The 24,684-nt window shown below is 37.6% G+C and overlaps 1 protein-coding gene across 3 annotated transcripts in view; it reads left to right on the top strand.

Annotated features, from left to right (window-relative positions):
- DNM3 (dynamin 3) overlaps positions 1-24,684 on the top strand; it is a 600,651-nt gene that overhangs the window by 492,917 nt on the left and 83,050 nt on the right. For all 3 annotated transcript variants that reach the window (XM_053604810.1, XM_053604809.1, XM_053604811.1), the window contains one exon: positions 11,881-11,992. In XM_053604810.1, coding sequence (XP_053460785.1) covers positions 11,881-11,992 — 112 coding nt within the window. The remainder of the gene's footprint in view (positions 1-11,880; positions 11,993-24,684) is intronic.

Here is a 24,684-nt window from a genome sequence, read left to right as displayed (position 1 = left end):
TTAGTTTTACTTTATTTGAAGTGGTTGAGTGGTTCTTTTATGTTTAAGTTTGATCATAATTTGTAGTTTTATGGTACTACTGGAGTGTTTTGCCATAGATATGTGCAATCAGGAATGTTCTCTGTAAGATAAAAAGGAATTAATTGTCCTAGTTTATCATATTTATACAGGGTGGTCATAAAGTCCATTTTAAACTGCACACAAACTTTATGGCCACTATGTATTACTGATTCACAGGTTTGAGTCTTAATTTATGGTAATGTAAAATCTTTGTATAATTGATTTATTGTTAGTAGTTTTTGAGGAACTTTGGATGCCAAGAAAATGCTGATGAGAGTAGTCAATCAGCCAAAAAATATACATGAGTACCTACTATATAATGTCAGTGCTGGGAATATATTGGTGAGCATTTAAAGCTCCATCAGTGAACTTACACTGTAGTTAGAAGAGGCAAGAGATAGTTAACATGCCTAGTTTTACATATGGACAAATGCTTTGGAAAAAACAGAATAATGGGAAGAATGAGAGTGGATGGGGGAGGGCAGGAATGCTAGAAGGGTCAGGGGAGGCTCCTCTGAGGGATGGGAGCAGATTATAGAGGCGAATGAGTAGAGAGTAGAGAGTATGAATATAGAGGTTCCAGTTAGAAGAACAGCACCTGCAAAATCCTGAGGAAGCAATAGGCTTGAACTGTTCCAGATACTCGAAAGGCCAGTATGGCTTAAGCAGAATGAGCAAGGGAAGAATGGAAATGAACATTTGAAACTGAGGAGAAAATGAGGGGGCCAGGAGTCTGGATCTTTTTGTAGTTGGAGTGTTAAGTCACTGGAGGATTTTAAACAGGGTAGTGAATTTGGTTACTGTGGCTTCCATATGGAGAGTGGAGCAAGAAAACCATTAAGCAGATGTTATGAAGCTGTGATAGTCATCCTGGGGAAGAAAGTGGATTGGATATGGACTCAGTAGTTCAGGGAAGGGGTTTAGACATATAAACGTGCACCTGGGAGAAAGCACTGATAGAGCAAAGTGAGCCACTGACAGAACCCTGGAGCACTCCAAGATTTAAAGGTCTAGCAAAGGAAGAGGAAACAACAAAGAGATTAGGAAGCTGATCAGTGAGGTAGGAGTATAGGAGTCAGGAGTGTGTGCAATTGCAGAAAGCTCACAGAATGAAGTGTTTGAGGGCAGAGGGAGTGATCAACCATGCCAAATGCTGCAGCAGAGCCGAGTAACATGAAGACTGCGAATTGATAGTTTGCTTGGGCAAGATGTAGATCACAGGACCTTGAAAAGATCTGAGCCTAAGAAGCAGTAATAAAAAAGTCTTCCATCCAATAAAAGCTTAGGACCTGATGGCTTCACTGATGAATTCTACCAAACATTTAAAGAAGAAATAATATGTAATTGTATTCATATTATTTAAAAAAAATAAAGGAGGAAGGAATGTTTCCAAATTCATTCTATGAAGCCAATATGACTTTGACACAAGTAAAGACACAACAAAAAAAGAAAATTACAGGCCATTATCTCTGATGAACATAGATTCAAAAGTCCTCAGCAAAACACTAGCAAACCAAATTCAGCCACACAGTAAAAGAAAATCAGTCATTATGATCTAGTGGGATTTGTCCCAGAATGTGAGAATGATGGTCCAACATATGCATAAAATGTGATACATCATACCCATAGGTGTGTTATTTCAATTGATTCTGAAAAGCGCTCAATAAAACTTAACATCCCTTCATGATTAAAACTCTCAAAAAACTAGATGTAGAAGGGATATACCTCAACATAATGAAAACTATATACAACAATCCCACAGCTAATATCATACAGAATGAAGAAAACTTAAAAGTCTTTCCTCTAATGATTAAGACAAGGATGCCCACTTTCACTATTTTTATTCAACATAGCATTGGGAGACCTCATCAGAGCATTCAGACAAGATAAATAGATAAAGGACATCCAAATTGAAAAGGAAAAGGTCACTTTATACTTGTTTGCAGATTACATAATCTTAGGTTTGGAAAGATTTAAATACTCCATCATTTAAAAAAAACTATTAGAACTGATAAACAAATTCAGTAAAGATGTAGAGTGCAAAATTAACATGCAAAAATCAGTAGCATTTCTATATGCCAACAGTGAATCTGAGAGAGCAACCAAGAAAGTAATATCATTTATAAAAACTACAAATAAGATAAAATACTAGGTATAGTAGCTCATGCATGTATCCCAGAATTTTGGGAGGCTGAGGCAAGAGGATCTCTTGAGGCCAGGAATTCAAGACCAACCTGGACAACATAGCAAGACTCTGTCTCTGAAAAAAATTTTTTTAAACTTAACCAAATGTGATGGCATGCACCTGTAGTCCCACCTACTTGAGAGGCTGAGATAGGAGGATAGCTTAACATCAGAATTTAAGGTTACAGTGTACTATGAGTGCACTACTGCAGTCCAGCTTGGGTAATGGAGGGAGACCACATCTCTAAATAAAATAATATTAAAATTAAATACTTAGGAATAAACTTAAGCAAAAAAGTCAAAGATATCTCCAATGAAAAGTATAAAACATTGCTGAAAGAAATTAAAGAGGACAAAAAAATGGGATGATATTCCATGTTCATGGATTAGTAGAATCAATGTTATTAAAATGTCTGTATACCCAAAGCAATCTATAGACTCAGTGGAATCCCTATCAAAATACTAATAAGATTCTTCATGGAAATAGAAAAAAAAGTCCTAAAATTTATTTGAAAACAAAGACCCAGAATAGACAAAGCCATACTGAGAAAAGAGAACAAAATTTGAGGAATTACATCACCTGGCTTCAAATTTTACTACAAAGCTGTCGTAACCAAAGCAACATGGTACTGGCATAAAAACAGACACGTTGACCAGAAATAAATCCACGCATTTATAGTCAACTAATTTTTGACAAAGCTCCAAGAACATATGTTGAAGAAAGAACAACTTCTTTAATAACCAGTACTAAGAAAACTGGATATCCACATGCAGAAGACTGAAAGTAGACTCCTATCTTTCACCATATACAAAAATCAAATAAAAATGAATTAAAGACTTGAACATAAGATGTGAAACTACTAGAATAAAGCATTAGGGAAAGACTCTGTGACATTGATCTGAGAAAAAGATTTCTTGAGTTAAAACCTCAAAAGCACAGGCAACTAAAGCAAAATTAGACAAATAGGATCACATCAAACTAAAAAGCCTCTGCACAGCCAAGGAAACCACCAAGTAAAGAGACAACCCACAGGATGGAAGAAAATATTTGCAAACTACCCATCTGACAAGGAATTAATAACAAGAATATATAAGAAGCTCAAACAACTTAGGAGGAGAAATACAAATGGTCTGTCTTAAAAATGGGTGAAAGATCTAAAAAGTCATTTCTCTAAAGAAGACATAGCCAGCAAGTATATGAAAACATCTTGAACAACACTAATCATAAGAAAAATGCAAATCAAAACTGCAAAGAGTCATCATCTCTTCCCAGTTAAAATGTTATCCAAAAGAGAGGCAATAATGGGCTCTGGTGAGGATGTGAAGAAAGGGGAAACTTGTACACTGTTGGAGGGAATGTAAATTGGTTTAGCTGCTATGGATAACAGTATGAAAGTTCCTCAAAAAACTAAAAATAGAACTACATGTGATGCAGCTATATGCTATATAGCTGCTATTTGCTACATATACATCCAAAAGAAAGGAAAACAGTGTATCGAAGGGGTCTCTGCATTCCCATATTTATTGTAGCACTATTAACAAAAGGCAAGATATGGAATCAACCTAAATGTCCATCAACAGAGAAATGGATAAAGAAAATTTTATATATATAATGTATATAATTGTGTACATATTATAAATACATATATACAAAATGGAATATTATTCAGCCATTAAAAATAATAAAATATATAACAATATATAATTGTGTATATATATATTTATATTATATCTTAAGTTAAATAAGGCAGCACAGAAAGACAAGCATTACACATTCTCACTCATGTGGGAGCTAAGAAAAAAATAGAACTCATAGAAGTAGAGAGTAGAATAATGGTTACCAGAGACTGGGAATGATGGTTTGTGAGAAAGGGGAATAAAGTGGAGATAGTTAATGGGTACAGAAGTATAGTCAGCTAGTTAGAAGGAATAAGAGGGGGCGGCACCTGTGGCTCAGTGAGTAGGGCGCCGGGCCCATATACTGAGGGTAGCAGGTTCAAACCCAGCCCTGGGGGCAACCAAGTGAAACTCTCTAAAAAAGAAAGAAAAAGGAAAGAAAGAAAAAGTTAATGGCTGGATAGAATGAATAAGATCTATTAAGTAGCACAGTAGGGTGACTATCATTAACAATAATTTATTGTATATTCTAAAATAACTAAAAGAGTGGAATTGAAATTTCTTAACACAAAGAAATGCTCGATTCTTTAGGTGGGGCAAACCCCAGTTACACTGATTTGATCATTACATGTTGTATTCCTGTATCAAAACATCACATGTACCCCACAGATGTATACAACTATCATATATGTTACATACGTTATGCAACTATTATGTATATCTATTATACAACTATGAAATATTATGTATTCATAATGTTTAAACATTTTTTAAAGTGCTCTATCTGTAGAGTAGCAGGATCACAACTGTCACTCGGATGGACTAAGGGAACTATGGCAGGGGAGAGAGTGGAGAAAGCAATTCAAGATGACTCAAAGAGTTGTGCTGCAACAGCAAATAGAGATGGGACAGTTCTTGGGAGCAAGGAAAGGTTCTTGTGTTTGTGTGTTTTAAGATGGTTGCCTTTAAGGCATGCTGGTATCCCCTATAGATGATCCAAGCAGCAGAAAGGAAGAAATTGAAAAAGAAGAGAAAGGGAATGACTATAGGAAGGAGGCTGTTGAGTGCCTTAGAAGAGAGGGGACCCAGTGTGTAAATCGAAGGTTTGGCCTTCCACTGCACAAGAGGAAGGCAGAGTCTGCAGTTGCAAATGCAGGCCGTCTTGTGGCTTTGTTAGAAAGAAGACAGATCATTCTTATCTGACTGTATATATTTTCCCTATGAAGTATCAAGCAAGAGTCTCAGCTAAGTTTGAGTGGTGAAGGGTATGTTGGAGATTATAGGGAAGAAAAGGCATGCTTTGATAATCCTCTGGCACAGTGGAAAACGTTTCTGCTACAGAACTGTAGCAGGGATGTCTGGAAAAGTTGGGTGCCTGTTTGATATTTGTAGTTACAAATTGGAAGTGACTGTGGCCAGAAGAACTGTGCAGTTTTTCTCCTGCAACTTGAATCCAGGGCCTAAGTGAAAAATAATTCAATTGGAATTTTATTAAGCAAACAAAAATTGATAAAAGGAAAGGGAGTTGAGGGTTGACAAGGATATAGTCACGGTGATAAACTCGATGTGCACAGAAATGAAGGCATGCAGAGGGTGATGACTAGTGGGAAGAGTGGAGGTCATTGTCCAGATGTTCCAGCCTGAGCAAAGCAAGACCCCATCACTACTAAAAATAGAAAAACTAGCCGGGCATTATGCCAGGCACCTACAGTCCCAGCTCCTCAGGAGGCTGAGACAAGAGGATCTCTTGAGCACAAGAGTTTGAGGTTGCTGTGAGTTGTGATGCTGCTCTACCCAGGGTGGCAGAGTGAGACTCTTATCTCAAAAATAAATAAATAAATAAATAAATCTGCATTTAAAGAAAAAAGATAAACATGTTTTGTTAAGGAATTTAAAAGTAACAATTCAATTTTTAAAAGGAAAGAAATGAACCTTCGTAGAAAAAAAAGTTTGGAATGAATTAAAAAGCAAAAATTTGGTTCAATGGTAGCCCGATTTTATACCAAGAATAAGGCTTCTACATAGAAATGTTTGTATACACACAACTCAACAAATAAAAGTAATTTGTAAAATGAAAAAAAAAAGAAAAGGAAAAGGAAATGAAGATTTGATTATCATCAGTGTCCTGCTAGTTAAGTTTACAATGAATAAAATGACTATTTATGATTATTTATAAAGGAAAGCAGTAGTCAATGAGAGCTTGCTTTGAGTCTTGAAAAACAAATTGAACAAAGCCAACTCTGTTTTTTTTCAATAGATATAATATACTTAAATGCAGTAAACTCCTCTGGAATATACCTGAAGGAAAATAGAGAAACATGACTGGATAGTACATATAAGATGAATTTATGACTAAGACCCAAGTCTTCTCACTGATATGCAGTGGGTGCTGGCTAATGGAATGCTGTTTGAGCTCTTGGTAGATTCTGGCTATGAGCCCTTGATCTGCTGTGTAGCTTGAGAATATTTTATCCCAGTGTGTAGGTTAACATTTCCCCATTCAGCACGATGTTGGCTGTGGGTTTGTCACATACAGCTTGTATAATTTTGAGATATGTTCCTTCTATGAGCACTTTTAAAAAGACTATATGAAGTTAGCCCAGGAGGGGGATGTAAAGGCAGTGGTAATAATGCTTAATAAAATGTTTTGAATTTTGTACATTCTGCACATACATTTACCTTATGTTGCACATTGTTAAGCAAGCTCTTCACACATACATTTTTCATTGTGATAAGCCTCAGGGGGATGTTATATAATCCCCATTTTTGGGTGAATAAAATAAGATTCACAGAAGTTCCCTTCCCCAGTGTCAGATCCCATTGTAAAGGCATAGACCGGACTTCAACATGTGTTTGTGGACTTTACTTTATTTCCTACTACATTTTATTTAGGCTACACTAATAAAGGTTCATTGTTCAGGCAGAAATTTTACCAAACTCTTTTCTTACATCTGGTTAATATTGCATCTGGAGATTTGTGATCAGTTGTTGGCATCTCATCTTCAGAAAATCCTTTTGAAATAAAGCAAGTGCAAAGGATGGCAAGGAGGATGTTGCACTGTCTAGAAAGTTCTTCAAATGAGGAACATTTGAAAATATTGGCTGGGTTGGGTTGGTGCTCATGTGCGCGCGCACACACACACATGCCCATGTATATCTTCCTTACATGTAACTATAATGTTTGTGAAAATGTTTATCAATTCATGATTTTTGTAAATTGAGCCTTTTTTTTTTTTTTGGTCAGGGGCTGGGTTTGAACCCATCACCTCCAGTATATGGGGCCGGCACCCTACTCCTTTGAGCCACAGGTGCCGCCAAATTGAGCCTATTTTTAAATCCACTAAATAAATTTTCTATTTAAAAAAAAATGTGTAATGCATCGCTTGTGAACATTGATACAAGGCCAAGAGAAAAGGATTAATAAACATGAACAAAGGTTCAATTTTACTGGCAACCAATAATTGTAGATTGAAACAGCCAAACAGATGTCATTATTGTGCTTTCGACTTAGGAGAAATGAGAAAAGGGGTCATGAAAGGTGGTAAGTGGATGCTGTCCTTCTCCTGTACTTCGTGTGGTAGACTGTACCTACAATCTCCCTGGAGGCCAGTTTGGTGATATTTATTAAATGCCAAGGTATGGGAAAACCTTGTAGCCGAGCAATTCCATTCCTAAAAAGATTATTTTTATCAAATAATTTAATAACTGTGCAAAGAAATTTGTTCAAAGATTATTTTAAAACATTGTTCATAATTGCTAATGTTTAATATCTGGCCTCAGATGTTTGAAGAGCTGCCACAGGGAAAGGAATTAAGCTTCATATTTTTAATACCTGAAGGTATTCTTTTGAATGGTATTCTTGTGAATGAAAGTCACACATATAGTCAAAACATAGGCTCATCACAGGATCTTGTTCTCTTCGGTGTAACATTTAAAAGCCTTTTTTACCTATGGGATAAAAATTTCTTCTTTTTCAGTGTTGAGTGACTTGTATTTCTTTAAACTGTAACACACATAGATCAGCTTGGTTTCATAGTGGAGTCATTCAGAAGCTCATATCTGCATGATTGCAGCTGAAATAGACTAAACAAAAAAATGCAGTCAGTACAAATTGCTGTGGGTTATCTATACAGCTACAGCGTGTGGTGAGAACCTGGAAGCTTCATGGACAGAATTTATGAGACTTCCAGTAAATCAGTTCAGTTCAGTGTTTTAGACCTGCATCCAACTCTCCTTGGATGTGTCTAGACACAGCCTACGATGAGACTTCAAAAATGGGTAAAAATGAAGCCGCCAAAGCCACCAGAAGCCTTTGACCCTCTTCTAATGTTTCAACCAGATAATTATTTTCCCTCTCAAGAATTTGGCTATCCTTTAAGGGGAAAAAAAAATTAAGATTTTCCATGTGAAGAGCCCCTGAAAGAAAATACTCTGGAGAAAGGTCAGTGATAATGGGCCAAAGCTGAATTCTTCAGATCTGCTTGGAGAATGTGGAAAGTCTGCGCCTTCTTTACTTTCCGTGCTTTCCAGCTGGCTGACAGCTCCCATGACATTTATCCAGCTTTTCCTTTCCCATACCTTTACATCGTAAAGGAATTCAGACTGCCAAGTGGGAATGCCTCCAATGGAAACCTAGTTGGTAGCTAAAAGCTAGGTGGAGAAGTAATTAGATAATTTAAAACTAATACACAGTAGAACTCCTGTAAGCTGACCACCAAGGGACCATAACAAACTGGTCAATAGACAGAGGTGGTCAACATAAGGAACTAGGCCTACTGTACTGATAAGTATATGTAGTGCATGTCCGGTCTGTGAAAATTAGGTCAACTAGGGAGGTTCTAAGGTATATTGATTCTATCAAGATAATTCTTCATCCTTTCTGCTCTCTAAAAAAGACATGATTTCAACATGAGCTCAGTGTGGTGGCATGTGCCTGTAGTCTCAAGTACTTGGGAGGCTAATGGCTGAAGCGGGAAGCTCACTTGAGCTCAAGAATTCAAGGCTGCAGTGAGCTATGATTGTGCCACTGCACCCTAGCCTGGGTGACAGAGACCCTATTTCTCTCAAAATAAAATTCTCCAACAATAAAATATATTCTTACTTGAAGAATCTATTTCTTTTAAACATGTCCCACTTCTGATTAAAACTACTCATTCTATTTGTTGTAGTCACTTCAAACTTTTGTATCTTAGGTTGTCTGTGAAAAGTTAAGGATCCTTGAGTAAATGGCACACTTCCTAGGTTGAACATTATCTTGCCAGAGGATTGGCCCGTCTCTGTTGACCAATCTCAGCAGCTTTCTCAGCATTTCTTTTCTTGGTTGCAGTGGATGTAATCACCCATCAGGTTTCACGAAGCTGTAGTGGATGATACCAGTGCAGGACCACCAAACAGACACCACTGGATTTTTTGATGACTGTTCAGTTTTGAACTGTATTTTGGCACTTCATCTTTATCCAGCCATTGTGCCAAACATTTGGCAACTATCTAAAAGAATCCATTTTTTATCACACCATACAGTGTAGAAATGCTCCACCGTTAGGTTGTGACAGCAAAGAAAGGCAAGCTTCCAGACTGATTCTCTTCTGACACTAATTCATGTGGAATGCATCTATCTAGTCTCTTTATCTTGCTGATTTGTTGAAATGGTCCAGTATTGTCAAACCTTGCTGCCAATTCGCGTTTAGATTGAGATGGATTCACTTCCACTACAGCTTTCAGCTGATCATTATCCACCTTGGTCTCAGGCCACCCGTGTGGCTCATTTTCAAGATTAAAATCACCAGAACTGAACTTCTCAAACCATCCATGCACTGTGCATTTATTAGCCATATCCTTCCCAAATTCTTCATTGACACTTTGAGCTGTCTGTGCTGCATTTGTTCCATGATGGAACTCATATTCAAAAAATAACACAAATTCTTGACTTATCTATGGTTTCATAGAAATTTCTCTTAAAAATTTTTTGAAAGATAATCATAAGCCAAAACATGCATTTGAAAGAACAAAGATGTACCTCCACAATAAAAATAAAACGAGAAGTGTCAAAGTGAATCAAAGATATCAAGTGTCAAACTTAGTCCTTAAAGAAATCGGACATTGCATACATAAAAACCTAAAAGACCAATTTAAAGAGAAGGACACATGGCCCAGTAAAGTGGCCCTTGCCTGTAATCCTAGCACTCTGGAAGGCTGAAATAGGAGAATCACTTGAAGTCAGGAGTTTGAGATCAGCCTGAGCAAGAGCATGACCCCCTCGGTACTAAAAGTAGCTGGGGTTGGTGGTGTGCACCTGTAGTCCCAGCTACTCAGAAGGCTCAGCGAGGAGGCAGGAGGACTGCTTGGGCGGGGGAATTGTTGCAGTGAGCAATGATGGCACCACTACACTCTAGCTGGAGCAAAACAGTAAGATTCTGTTTCAAAGTCAAAAAAGAGGAGGACATTTTTTTTCTGTAGTACAGTGTAAGAGGGATGGTGAGAAGGGAAGGTACAAGAAATATCCCCAGGGTATTTGGATTACACCACTGCTGCATGAAATGAGAACACTGTGAGAAGACTGAGTTAGACATCCCCAGTTCATTCGTTCGTGTCAAGGTTTGTTTCAGTGCTCAAGAACAGTCAGTAGGCAGTCGAAATCTGGGGCAGGAGATAAAAACACGTGAACCATCTGATATAGGTGGAAGTTGAGACTGTTAGACGTGAATGAGCCTACCTTGGGAAACAGTATGGAAAGAAGAAAGAGTGTTAATCTTGTGTATTTTTAGTTTCTGTCTAAATTAGACTATCTTTTCTGCACAGGTAATTGGGAATATGTATCAGTGTCTTAAAAATAATCGTGGCTTTTAATCCTATGATTCTTACTTATAGGAATCTATCAGAAAATGGTACCCTGTTTCCCTGAAAATAAGACATCCTCTGAAAATAAGACCTACTTACAGGAAAGATAAGACGTCCCCTGAAAATAAGACCTAGCGCATCTTTGGGAGCACACCTTAAAATAAGACATGTTTTATTTTCGGGAAAATGGGGTAGAAGTAAGTGTGACACATGCTCATAGGTAAAATATTCATGTAAGCATTATTTATGATAGCAAAACCAAAAAGGAAGTGATTTAATTGTCTAATATTAGGAAGAGGTTAAGTAAATCATCAGACATTTATATTAATGAATATTATGCCATTATAATTTGATCTTTATAAAGACTTAGTGGCATGATTGCATGGTCATTATATAACAGTAGGTGAAAAAGCAGAACACAAAATTAATAGAGAGATAGACAGGAAAGGGGAGAGGGAGAGAGAGAGAACCTCAACTGTCTGAAGAATGCACAGAACAAGAGTGTAAGAAAATACTGTTATCTCCAAGCAGGAGAATCTGGGTGATTGTTACCATTTTTATGCTTTTATTTTGTTTCCAAATCCTCAAAATATGCATCAATTATGTGTATTTGTATTATTCTATCACCAGAAACAAAATTCAGTTATAGTATTATTGAGCTTATAAATATGCACTTCACAGGCATCTCACTCTATTCATCACTGGTTATCAGTCTTGTCTTTTCCGATTGATGAGCATTTCGGTTTGAGTATGGCATAGTCATTTACAATCATAAGATTATTGCCAGGCATCTTAAAGATTAATGAGCTAGTCATTATCTGGACTTGTAACTTCAGAAAACTGCTCTAATGACTGGGCAATAGCAGATTCCTCCCCTGCAGCACAACTTCTAATGGGTTGGCACCCAGTAGGTCATATTCAGTGCATTTGTATTTCTTTTTCTAATTTCTGAGCAATACAGATAACTTTGAATTCTTTAGTATGAGGTTTTTGTTTTAAAAATGATGCTACAAATACATATTGGAACTCATTAATTTTTTTTTAAGTTATTTTGTTTTCCTCCAGTGACTGTCAGAGAAGTATCCCTCAGTTGTCACTGAAATCAACCATTGTCTGCAGTGATATAAAATCATTTTGAATTTGGCTCAAAACTGAAAGGATTTTTTTTTTTTCCAACTTCAGGAATGTATACAAAGACTATCGCTTCCTTGAGCTGGCATGTGACTCCCAGGAGGATGTAGACAGCTGGAAGGCATCTCTGCTGAGAGCTGGAGTCTATCCTGATAAATCTTTAGTAAGTTGGATGCATCTCTTATTTAAAAATTAGTATTAACCATATTTAAGAAAATAATAATTCTATATACTGTATGCTGGAGAAACTAGTTTTCCTATTGACTTAATTTGGTGCGCTTTTACAGTGTTTTTTTCACATATAAGTTTTTCTCATTTGATTTCTGTTTTAAGAAGTTAATCAGTATATTTCTTAAAATGCCCTTCTCTGCCATGTAATATAATATACACAACCTCAGACCAAAAGAAAGGGTTTTGTTGTTGTTTTATTTTAAAATTTCATTTTCTTCTATACGCTATTCCATTCCTGTTGTGGTATTAAGACAAGCAATATGTCATCAATCATAACACTGATATTTTTTATTCTTAAAAATATACTTATTTCTTATAAAAATCTGTCTCCTTTCATCATGTCCACCTTTGTGCAGATTGTGGTTAATATCATCGTGACTGTGAAAGAACAAAAAAATATATTATATTGTTACTCCCACTTATCTTTATTGATATACTTCAAGTGTCTTGGAGACACTTCTCTACTTCAAGTTAATAAACAGACCTTCTCTTTGTGTTCTTTGGAAAATGTAATATTGCCCAGACTAGTCTGAATTTAAACAGAAGTCTCACTAACACATGCGCACACTGCACGGAGCGGACTGCTGCCGAGTGGGGCTCTCCACAGGCTGCTCCCTGTGAATCTTTACACCACCCAGGCCTCTCCCCAGAACTGAAGTCCTGAGACTGAGCCCTGGGGATTTAGTCCAGTTTGACTCTCGTAGTACTTGGCTATGGGTCAGTTCATACGACTGATCATGCACCAGTTGGGGGTCATTTTCAGGTTCAAATCCGTTTTAGAATCAAGTCATTTTAAGAGAAAGTCTGAGAGATGGGTGCATTGCGGCCAACTGAAGCATTTCTGAGGGGATTTCAGATCTGACCACATCCCTGGAGTTACATACTGGAATTTAAGAGAAATCCAGGGGTAAAGGATTGAGGATTCATACCAAAATGTTTGCCTCTTTGCTGTTACTTTTTTTTCCTGCAGTTTTTGGCTGGGGCTGGGTTTGAACCCGTCACCTCCAGTATATGGGACCAGTGCCCTACTCCTTTGAGCCGCAGGCACCGCCCTGTTACTTTTTTAAAAATGTGTGTGTGTGGCTGTCGTTTATTCAATGGTAAACGTATTCCATTATATGCATATACCATAATTTATCCATTCTATTGTTGAAGGAATTTTGGTCATTTCCAGTTTGGGGATGTTAAAAATAATACTACAGTGAATGTTTGGTGTGTCTCTTGGGGCATATGTGCATGCATTTTAGTTATGCATATACCTGGAACTAGAATTACTGGTTTATAAGCTATGTTCCCTTCAGGTACCCTTACATATCCTGAGTGTACCAAACCTCGAGGCACATCCATGTCCTGGTCCTGAGCAGTTACCGTAGCCCGTCACGTAGGAACGAAGTAGGTCAAGGCACTCATAATGTGAGCACTGGATGCGGAGCCCTTTGTGTTGTGTCCCTCAGATGCAGCATAGCCTGCTGTGTGAGTGGCTGTCGTGTTACTTTAACTGGCACACAGACCTCTTTACTTCTTCCATCGTACACCTGTCTGGTTGGCACCTGAAACAGTGAATTTCCCACACCATGTCCTGTACCTTCCAATTGGAAGTTACATCAGATACTTTCCTGTTGACGCCCAGGTACCTATGTATGCTTTTCATGTTGTGCGCATACAGATTTAGATAGATATGGACCACTTCGAAGACTACATCTATGGTATAAAAACCTAAGTACCACCTTTGGTTTTGTTTTCCATTCTAATCATTATTTGTTACTCTTATGTATCCATTGATAGTAGTGTATTTAATTTTACAAATGCTCTATATTAAAAATGTACATATACTGGATTTTTTATTCATTCACTTCACAAAGAATTTTTGAGACTGTTTGTTTGTCAGGCACTGTTCTAGGCACTGGTGATAACAGAGATGAAGAATAAGGTCCCATGGAATAGACATTAAAGAAATGAATGAAGAACTATCATTGTGTAGTTCTCTATGTTTAAGGTAGTGCTAAGTTCTATACAGAATTAGCTAAGAGAAGAGGCCACACAGAGTGAGGTGAGCTTTATTTTGGTAAAGGTGATAAGGTAAAGTCCCTTTGAAGAGTTGACATTTGAGTAGGAGCTTTGCTCCTGAGGAGCAAAGAAATGATATGAAAGTCTGGAGGAGAGTGGTTTTGGCAGAGCTTGCCAAGTGCAAAGCCAAGCTCAGTGTCTTAGAGGAACAACAAGGAGGTCAGAGTGTTTGGAACACCATCAGGGAGGGCAGAGGGAGGTAGAAGTTAAGAAAAGAGGTGGTCAGACCCTTAAAGGAAATAGTGGTGAGCCTTTTGGATTTTATTCTGAATGAGATAGGAAACCATTACTGGGTTCCAGTACACTTAGTGGTATGATAAGATTTACATTTTTCAAAGCTCATTATGGCTCAGAATTATGAGAACATGTGGACTCAAGCACAGACTCTTGTGTCAAACTACCTATATTTAAATTCCGGACACTCATTCCCAAGCTGTGAGACCTTGGGCGGGTTACCTAGCTTTTTTTTACATTTTAAGATTCCCATTTCTAAAATAAAGATAATAGTCCCTTATCAGGTGATTGATAGGGTTAAAAGAGATAATGCAGGAAAAGCATTGAACAGAGTGGGCACAAGTAAGTACTGTTTTGTATTTATAATAATAATTATTGGGATTATTATTACTATGATTTTCATCACGAAGTATTTGATAGCTAGGGAAGGGATAAAATATTGTGAATTTTGTAAGATATAGCCCAGTGTGATTGTAAATGCTTTATTCTATTTTATGTCTTCCAAATATGCTTGGTTATATAAACTGTCAATGTGTGTGTTTATCTTCCTTGCTATGCACATATAATGTTTGTGAAAATGTTTTATTAAGTCATAATTCTATGAATTAAGCCTAATTTTAACGTACTAGACAAGTTTGCTATTAAAACAAATAACGTAATGCATCTCTTGGGAGGGAATAACTGTCTTGGAAAATCAAAATTACCCATCCCCCCAGTAAGTTTTTTGTAAGTTTATAACTTAAAATATTTTTATAAGTCTGAACTTTTATGCGTCCATAACTCTACACCAAAAAGACAAAGAAATGCTTTTCTATTTTTAATCAGAATACTGAATTTGGAGCAAATATGAAGATATCCTACATAATGTTTCAATCATTTTTGTTTGTTTATAAACACCCATTTGGTGCAATTGCTTAGAAGATCAAGACAAAGGGTCTTTACTGCATACCAAAGGCAATACAGGAAATTAAACTGAGCAGTGTGCCTTGAATGTCACTTTTGCTTACTTTTCATCATAAACAATATTTGCATTTTTAATGCACCGTGCAGTCCTACAGGTCATTTTACATGACTGCGTGACATTCAGATGTTTAAATGGCAGCTAAATACTGAAATCAATCAAGCAGAATGCTTATCTAAAGATTCCATTTTGTGAATACTTGCATTTATTTTTAGGAGGAGGAAATTACTTTTAGGTAGTTATTCCTAACATAGAAAGATATGATGAAGACAGATTAACCTAAGAGAAGCCTCAGTCTAAGTAAATTTTTAGGATTTCTGAAGAGCGTGCCATTTTGCTTTGTGTCCGTGATCCACTGAGTCGACACCCTAATAATGAAACACTTATGTGTTATTAATGCATGGACACGAGTCTAAACTCACCAAGTTCTGCTTTCTGCACAAGATATGTTTATTTTGACTGGAAAGAAATTTCTACATAGATCATTTTTTTAAAGTTGTGTAAGTTTGCCATTATTTAGAGAAGTAGTCATCACCCAAGTTTGAATGAAATGGTATGTGGGGAAGATTGTTTTGTATCCGCATTTTCTTAATAAAATCCTTACCGTATTTTTTTCCATCGCATCTAAGTGATGGAATGTTTTTATGTCACTCATATTGGAATATTCTGCTACCCTGTTTCTTTTGTCTCTAAGTCATTTCTCTTTAGTTTTCAAAAAAATCTCCTTCGTCCCTTCCACTCCCTTGCCTCCCTTCTGTCCTTCCTTTATTCATCACTATTAAAATGGACTCCAGAGTTTCAAAGATAAAGAATATGCAGTTCCTACCCAGTGGGAATTCCAAGTCTAGTAAAAAGATGCACATAAATAATGACTCTACAACATAATAACTACAGTGGATAATCCACCAAAAATCAACGGCCAAACTATTGTTCCATGTGTGTTTTCAAATCATCTTCTGTTTTACCACATGCAAATTCTAATGACTTTCATGCCTTTAGTCTTTCTGGATCCAAAGCAAAATGTAGACTTCTTATCAGAACAGAGGAATATGTGGCCCTAAAATGGAAATTGGAGTCCCAGGTTCAGACTACTGACTTACACTATGAACTTACCCATGACTTCCTCTGTGTCATAGATTGCGCCTTCTGTCAGTCACTTGATATTTTAAAGCAGCCACATATTTAAGCCTGAATTTGGATTTAGGAGAATTGTATTTCTTTTAGTCCTGTTTTTTTAGCCACTGAATTGAAATTCAAACTACTATAAAATTTTAAATTGTTAAATAAGTATATAAGACTTTACATACTTTCAAAGTAAATATGTTTCTTATGGAATTATTTTCACTGGTGAGACCGAAATGTAATCTGTGTGAGAGCACATGTGTCCATAGATACAGGCTCCAATTAAAGAATGCTTAAAAGATTATTTTTCTTACTTATATACAGAAATTTCCCCATGAATGTGATTGCAAATAAATGGGAACTTGTCCATATAAAGAACATGACACAAACAGTTAACTTTTCCGGTAGTTTTGTTGGCTTACAAAATGACTTAAATTACATAAACATTAAGGAATTCCAAATTCAAATTCTTTGAAACACGACGTGTGCAGTAGAATGAGGTAGACTTTCAGTCAAACACACTCACAGTTGAACCTTGAGCCTGCCATTTATCAGCTGTGTGGCTCAAGCAACCCACTTAACCCTCTGGTTGTTTATTCTTCTCTAAATTCCAAATACTACCGTCCTCTGGGTGATTTTATAGGATTAAATGAAGATGCCTGCGAATCACCATAGCTCTGCCTTTGACTGGAGGAATGTGTCCAATTCTCCATTTCCTTTATTTTTATTCTTCAAAGTCATTAATGCATCCATGAAGCTGTAATTCCCAATTTAGTAGTACTTCCCTTTTCTTTGGAAACTAGTGCTGGGATTTGGGGTTATCAGTTGGCTGAAGAAGCCCAGTTGTTTAAGAAAAGATCTAATAAAAAAAAAAAAAGAGAGAGAGAGAGAGATGTGCTGATGTGGCCTTGATGGGGACAGGCCAGCCTTAGGTTCCACCAGCCAATCAGGAGCGAGAATTCACAAGCTGGCCCTCAGAGGCCTGCCAGCTGGCAGCTGAAAGCTGCACTGGAAACAAATTTGGTGCAAATTGGGTCTTGCGTATTTGTTAAATGGAACACCTTAGGGCTCTTTAAGAGATTTCTATTAGCTATCTACATACAGTCCATGAGTGCTTCTATCCTAAAGTGTATTTTTTTCTTAAAAGATTAAAAACGATAGTGGAAAGTGAAACACCCTAGAACTTCACTATTCTTTCTGAACTCTGGACTCCCCTGGCAATAATTGATGTTTCTAGTTCTGCTTTGCAGATTGAAACAATCTTACAGTGAAATCCTTTTGTTACTTCACTAGCTAGACTCTAAAAGCAAATTGTCCTCTGTGTCAGACAATTGAGGAAAGGGACTCTGTACCATTCTATGAAGAGAAGAGGAATGGCCATGGCCCTCCATAAATATTTATTCATGTGCTAATGCCCACGCATAGGCGTTTACTCCACAGCCTAATAACACAAGACTTAAAACGCCTGGCACTTTGCCCCCCTGCACATTCCTTTACTCTCAGGTTTGCAGCAGAGCTCAAAGCAGCTACCCAGACAGTTCCAGAGAGACTTGGTTTTTCTTCAGTGGAAGTCCGTGCAGGTATCTAAACCCAAACTGCGGCCACATGGCATAGTGAAAGGAGTTCGGAAGCATTTCTTTTTCACCATTCATGACTGTAGGCTGCTCCCAGAGACAGCTGAGAAAAGAGTGAATGAAACAAGAAATGGCCAAGCCACACCATGTCCTTCCTCTGCCTGTGTGTTTCTTGTATTGAAGGATTAAGGCCTCCTACTCTGTGACATCATTGTTGCCACTACAAACAGAACCATCTGCCATCGAGTGGAGAAGCCAGTCATTCCCTAATGTGCAAAAATACTTGGTTGAACTCCTGAAACTTATTTGGTAGATCAAAAGCTGCACTGCTGTGGAATGCAATAAACTCCATCTGTTTGAGGTATTTTCAGCAATATTGCACTTCTTTGGAGAAGCAGGGTCCCATTATTCTCTATAATAGACTTTTACTCCCGATAAATTCCAAATGGGATCTTTATTGCCTTATGGAGCAGTTGGGATGTCTTTAGAAAGGACTCTTTCTCCCCCCTTTTGTTCATTCCTACACTATTATTTATGTCTCAGATTAACCAGTGTGTTAACAGTTATATCATGGTAACTCACAGTGCCAAGAAGCTTCTCTATACCATCCTATCAGTGCCTTTAAATTTATGTTTTCTTTATTAAGTATGATGGCTGTGATGCTCCCTGGATTAGGCTTTTTCCCCAGAGTCACCAATTGGCATTGTTTTCCAGAGAGTACATTCTCCTAGGATCACTACCTGACCACTCTCCAGAAAATTTCTGTGTATAGTATATCCCCCTCCACATCCTCTACTTAAAACTAAATGCCAGACCTGTGGCCTGCCCTGTCACTCCGCCCTGTTTTAGGTCTCCTGCACAGACCCACAACTCCCCTCACAGCTCTCCCCAACCCTGCAGCTCAGCGAGAAATTCCTCCCCAGGCCCCTCGTGAGAAGAGTTCAGATCTGTTCCCGGCCCCATGCCCCAGCACGTCTCCCCCGCAAGATCTGACCTTGTGAGGACTTGGGCTGCCCCGGGAGTAATGAATCACCATTTTATTTTTTTAGGCCATATGTGAGTTAAATTGTTTGATATAAATCATACACTAGTAGCTCTGGTCTGAAGCAGGAAAGCCATTCGCCCGCCGCCTGCTGCTGGCCGCTTTCTGTGCCTCTACCCTGAGTGTCGCTTTTAGAAATGACTACATTTTTGTGACTAACCTTTCCAGACCCATTTCTTGAACGTGGACCAGTATTTATTTTGGCAGCGGCCTCACTGTACAGTCTTGGCTCCCCATGCCAACCCAAGGCAAAACTCATAATTTACAAAATAAAGGAACGATACAGATGGAGGTCGTAACTTGGTCTGCTTACCCTGTCTCCCCCAAACCACCCACTCCTTTCCTCTCTTTTCCTTTTTTTTGAATTTTTTTCCACCTTCTTTGAAACCAAGGATGCAGTGTTTGTTTAAAAATGCACCGGCCGATGAAATTTTCCACTGCATGGCATGTTGGAGGAGGGGCTCTCAGGAAAGAGCGGGCCAGCACACTAACTGCTCTGCCTTTCATCCGAACAGTTTACTTATTACCAATTCAAACCAATTCTTTCTGGCCAGGTTCCCATACCCCAAGTATTCTGAGTAGAAAGAAAGGGGGAAAATCTCCGTCATAATTTTCTGCTGTTATAAATGTATGATTTCATTTAACCTGAGTGGATCCTTTGACTTGATCATGAGCTCTGGCCGCTGGATTGTGTATGTAGGGGATGTCAGCAAACAGTTAAATGATTTATTTTGATTCTGCTCATGCAAGAAAAAAAACAACCTCGTAACTATAGAATAATTTTATGTTTAACATATTTCTTTTTCTTTTCCTTGCGGCTACACGCACAGGGGAACAACAAAGTAAGTTCTTTGTCCTGTTGCAGCCCCCGCTGCGCTCCTGCATGCCTTGACAAGGAGTGTTCCTGTGCACGCTGGAATGACTGTCATCTGTCACAGTGCACGAATTGTGTGGGGTGTGCATACGTTGGGGGGAGTGTGTGTTTGCACTATCACAAATGGCTGTTCTGTCTTGCCGTTTTGGGAGGGGGACCATATTGTGTTGTTCAGGATTGGTTATAGGGCAGGTTCAGAAAGGCTGGTATTATAAGAGCTCAACACAAAGAGCAAAGATGAAGACATAGTAAAGAGAAAAAGGATTTCCCATTCCAGAAAGGGAATGGAAATCTGATGAGACTCAGGGCAGCTGAAGTTTTTGACTAAAGATCAAAACTCGTATATTAATGGGCAGTTATAAACCCCAAAGCGGAGTCTTAAATAGCACCATGGCTGGCTTAGTTGACAAAACTGAATTAGACCTGTGCTCTGGCTTTGAAGGTGCCTTTAAAATGGACTGAGGAGGGTGGGGTCAACATCTCACTTGGCTTGTGTGGCCCTGATGTCTTCCACCTGGATGGAAGCAGAAGGGTGAGGGGAGCGGAAGGGGAGGCTAAAAATGTGTATGATAGATGTGTGAAACAGGAACAGGCCAATTTATTTTAATGTTGTTGTTGTAACCATTTAGTAGTTCATGGAGTTGCAGGGTTTTTTTAAATTTTAATTCAACTTTTCCCAAAGATTAGAACTACTTCTCAATTTTATTGGAAATGTTGTGATATAATGAATGTAGTTTGGGAAGAGGGTCTTAACGTTTAGCTGGGCGCTTTGTTTTTGTATTTTTTCTATGGAGATAGAATAGTGCTTCATCCTACCAGGTGGCCCACTTAAAACGGGCCTCATTGAATACAATAAGAATCAAAAAGAATGTGTTATAGAAGAGTTGGCCTGCATTTTTAAACCAGCTGGAATTCATCAGCATTGCTATCCATAAGCCATACATACAGAATGTAAAACAAATGTGGGAAATCTTTAGCAGTTTCATTTGATGGAATGTGAACTTATTATGGGATAAGTTGACATAGGTGGTTGGTATAGAAAATGTATCACTTTATAAATTTATGTCTTGATATAACTACTTATGACCCAAGTAATAATATTTCATAAAGTTAAAATATTACCAGAAAAGTACGAGATAGGCATTTGTGAAGGAGTAAAGAGGTGAACTCAGCCCCCTTCTAGTATACTTAAAAAAAAAAAAAAGAAAAGAAAAAAAATAGCAGGTAACTTTTGAAATTGGTTAAAGATTTCTTCCATAAAGTGAAGGATAATATTTATAGTAAATACACTGCCTGGAAAAAAAGACATTTGGGAAAAATACAAAAACTCCTATTTTAGTTCTTATACCATATATTTCAAATTCTTGAATAGAAGTTGGTCTAATCCTGGTCCCGTGCATTTCACTGAATCTCTGTCTGGGATTTCTTATGCTGCATTTCTTGTTGGGGGGTGGGGGGGGCGGAAGGAGAATAACTTTAAAAAAAAAAAGTCCCCTGAGCTAATTGTGAGCGCTCTAATAGAGTCTGAGCATGCTGGCAATCAGGGCTCCAGTTGCTGACATTTTGGGGCGGTGCTAACTCTCAGACCACTCAAGAAGCTTTTATGATTTGTCTCTTTCACTAGTGATTCCCTGACGACTTCAGAACATTTGTAGAACTCCCAAAAGAAAACACTTCTCCATAGCAGGAGTCATCCATTTGTTGTGTCCTGTCTGATTAGTTTCTTCTGGAGAATAAATGTTGAGTTAAATACAGTGTACTGATTTTCAAATCATTCAGCAAGAAAATTGAAACGTTGTACATTGTCACTCATTAAGGGTGCCTCTAAGGACCATGCAGAAAGCCCCCCGGGATCTGCAGGTACCCCCTCCATCAGGAACACTGGTGCACGTGCTGAGGGGGCGCCTTTTGGTGCTGGTGATAGAGGTGTCGAAGGGTGTCCCAGATGCAAGCCTTCAGTGTTCTGATTTTGAATTACAGAGTGAATACTTTTGGAGGTGCTGATAATTCGTTGCCCCATGCCTTCTTTTTAATTCCTTGTTATGAATTAATGCTAGCTTGTGAAAACATAATGTTTATGCTTTTAAAATATAATTTATACTGACCATAGACTCTGCCACAAAAGGAGCCGCCTCAAATCCTACACAGAACATCTGCATGTTATTTTCCTGTAGCTTAGAATTTCAGTATAAATGGAAAACACTGGATGGAATACAAGCTGTGCTGTCTCCAGAGTATAGATCTGGATTCTTCAAAAGAAGAATATGAGATTCTTTTTCTCCCCCTCCCATGCTGGAATGCTTGTTCTGAGTTGTCCCCAAGGCAACATACCTGACTTGTTGCCTGCCATATACATGAGCCAGCTGTAAAGTGTGACTCACTTTAGACTCACAAAGGCTAATTGTTTATGTAGCACATGGCATTTTCTTATTTATGATATTAACTAGACTCTAAAGGAAATGAAGCCTGCTCAATTAATGTTTCTGTAGATGAGCAGGATGAGTTTGTCTTCCCGCATGCATTAAGTGTAGCGTACACGCATAGGATCTGGGGATCAGGGAACAATCTTGCTCTTTATTTTCTCAGTGACAGTTAAGTTGATCCCCTTCATTTGTCTTTCCATGATGCTTAGAGTTTGGAAGCTGGTCCTCTAAACTCCAGGAAAACTCACTTCTATAATGGATGCATATCTAGATTTTCATTATGAATGCCTGATGGAACAAAACACCAAGATTCACATTCTTCCATGAGCAATCATATGTATTTTGTTATTTCTCCTTAAAAAGCAAATTTTCCCTTTGTGAGGAGATCAGAGTTGCTCGGGAAAAATTTTCCTTCCAGGCCCATTACTTATTTTTCCCTTTGAAAATGTTTTTCTGTTGGCATAGTGATATTCTAAATTGCTTCGGGTAGAATCTATCTCCTCTTAAGATGGGTTTCCCTGGATCATGGAATTTTGTCAATGTCTTCATTAGGAAGACAGGAATCTAGGACAACCTGAATCAGTTTTGGAAATGCTAACACACACAGACACACACACACACACACACATACGTAGCCACAGGGAGGTTGTTTTGTTTTTTAAATTTGTTTGTTGAGTACAAATGTAAATCCAAATCTCATTCAGAACTGAGACCTTCAGCTAAAAATTAGTGTCAGTGTTTTGTCCCAGAGAGAAGCTATTTAATTTTCTTCTTTAATTTGGTAGCTTCTTTTGGTGGACATTTCTGGAAATTTAAGAGACTTTTAATTTTATTTCTTTATTAGAGACTTTGAGTTTTAGTTGAGTATTGTTGATATTAAATTAGGCAAACTAAAGATACAGAAAGCTTCAAATATAAGGAATAAAAATGCTATAACAAAATTGTTTAAATTTCTTAATGGTGTTGCTACAGATACACAGATGAAAACTAAAAAGAATCATAGATTCAGAAATCAATGCTGCAAAAAGTTTTTAGATAAAGTAAAAAGCTAACCTGTTCCCTTATGAATCTTTTATTACTTTTGAGAGAGAATTTATAACCACGCTACTTAACTTCAGTCTTTTTAAACTAAAGGATTCCTTTATTTTTCCCCAGCAGAAGTATAAGGTTGACTATATTGCTTAGAAAAAGGATCCTTTAAAGAGGAGAAATAGAATGTAAACATGCTAAAAACAGAATTTTAAAATTAGTTTGTCTTTTTAAGTTCCGATTAGGTTAAATGCAGCAATTTTATACTTACTGGAAGGCCTTGATATTTAAGAAAGGAAGAATAATAGAAAAATCAAATTTGAACATCTATTTCTATAACATTTAAAAATACGTTAGGGGCCAGGCACAGTGGCTCATGCTTATAACTCCAGAACTTTGGAAGGCAAAGGCAGGAGGTTTGTTTGAGGCCAGAAGTTTGAGACCGGCCTGTGCAACCAGAAACCTCATCTCTTCAAATACATTTTAAAAAATAGCAAACTTTGTCTCATGACTTGTCAACAAATTCAGCAAGGCCAGTAGACATAGGTCAGCCTCTGTTGGTGGGAAAAATAGTCATTACCTGGAATACTTACTTTGGTGAGCCATTGGATCTGAGCAGTCATTTATAAAGATAGAGTTTGCTGACTCAAACATAACTAAAAATGTATATCGAAGATCACAGATGTTAAATCCATGATAATTTGTTGTGACTTTCTACACCAGACCTTAAACTCCTAAATTATTATCTGTGGTTCTCTATAAAAGAATATATAGCTACTGAAAACTTATCCTCACAACCTGGAAATGTCTTTCTGATGATATGTATCAATAAAAGCAACAGGAAGTATAGTGTCATAATGTACACTATACATTTCTTTTCCATATTTAAAATTCATAACCAAAAGCTAGACCAGTCTAAGCAGTTTAGATATTGTCAACTCAATTAGGATTATTTATTTTGTTTAAATAACGTGTGTGATTTCCCTGATTTTCTTAGAGAAGTTTAGCAAATGTATTGCCCTGGGATGTAAGAAAAGCTCCCTATCCCCAATCTGATTGTCTGCCTTTATTCATAATCTTAATAAGGGTATTGTTAAAGTAAAAAGAAAGGATGAAAACTCACTGGCCTCAAAGAGTTATTTTTAGTTCCATGTGCATATAAAAATAAATCGTCTCTCAATCATTGCAACACCAGTAAGCCTTTGGTTCTTTTTTGGCAAACCAACCTTAAAAGAGCATAGTTAATGCCTAATTTTTGAACCCTCTGACTTTGATCAGTTGGAGGAGAGGACTATTTA

The sequence above is a fragment of the Nycticebus coucang genome, chromosome 10 (assembly GCF_027406575.1).
Source record: "Nycticebus coucang isolate mNycCou1 chromosome 10, mNycCou1.pri, whole genome shotgun sequence".
NCBI lineage: Eukaryota > Metazoa > Chordata > Mammalia > Primates > Lorisidae > Nycticebus > Nycticebus coucang.
The sequence above is the reverse complement of the archived record's forward strand: the minus strand, read 5'-3'. Positions and strand labels throughout refer to the sequence as shown.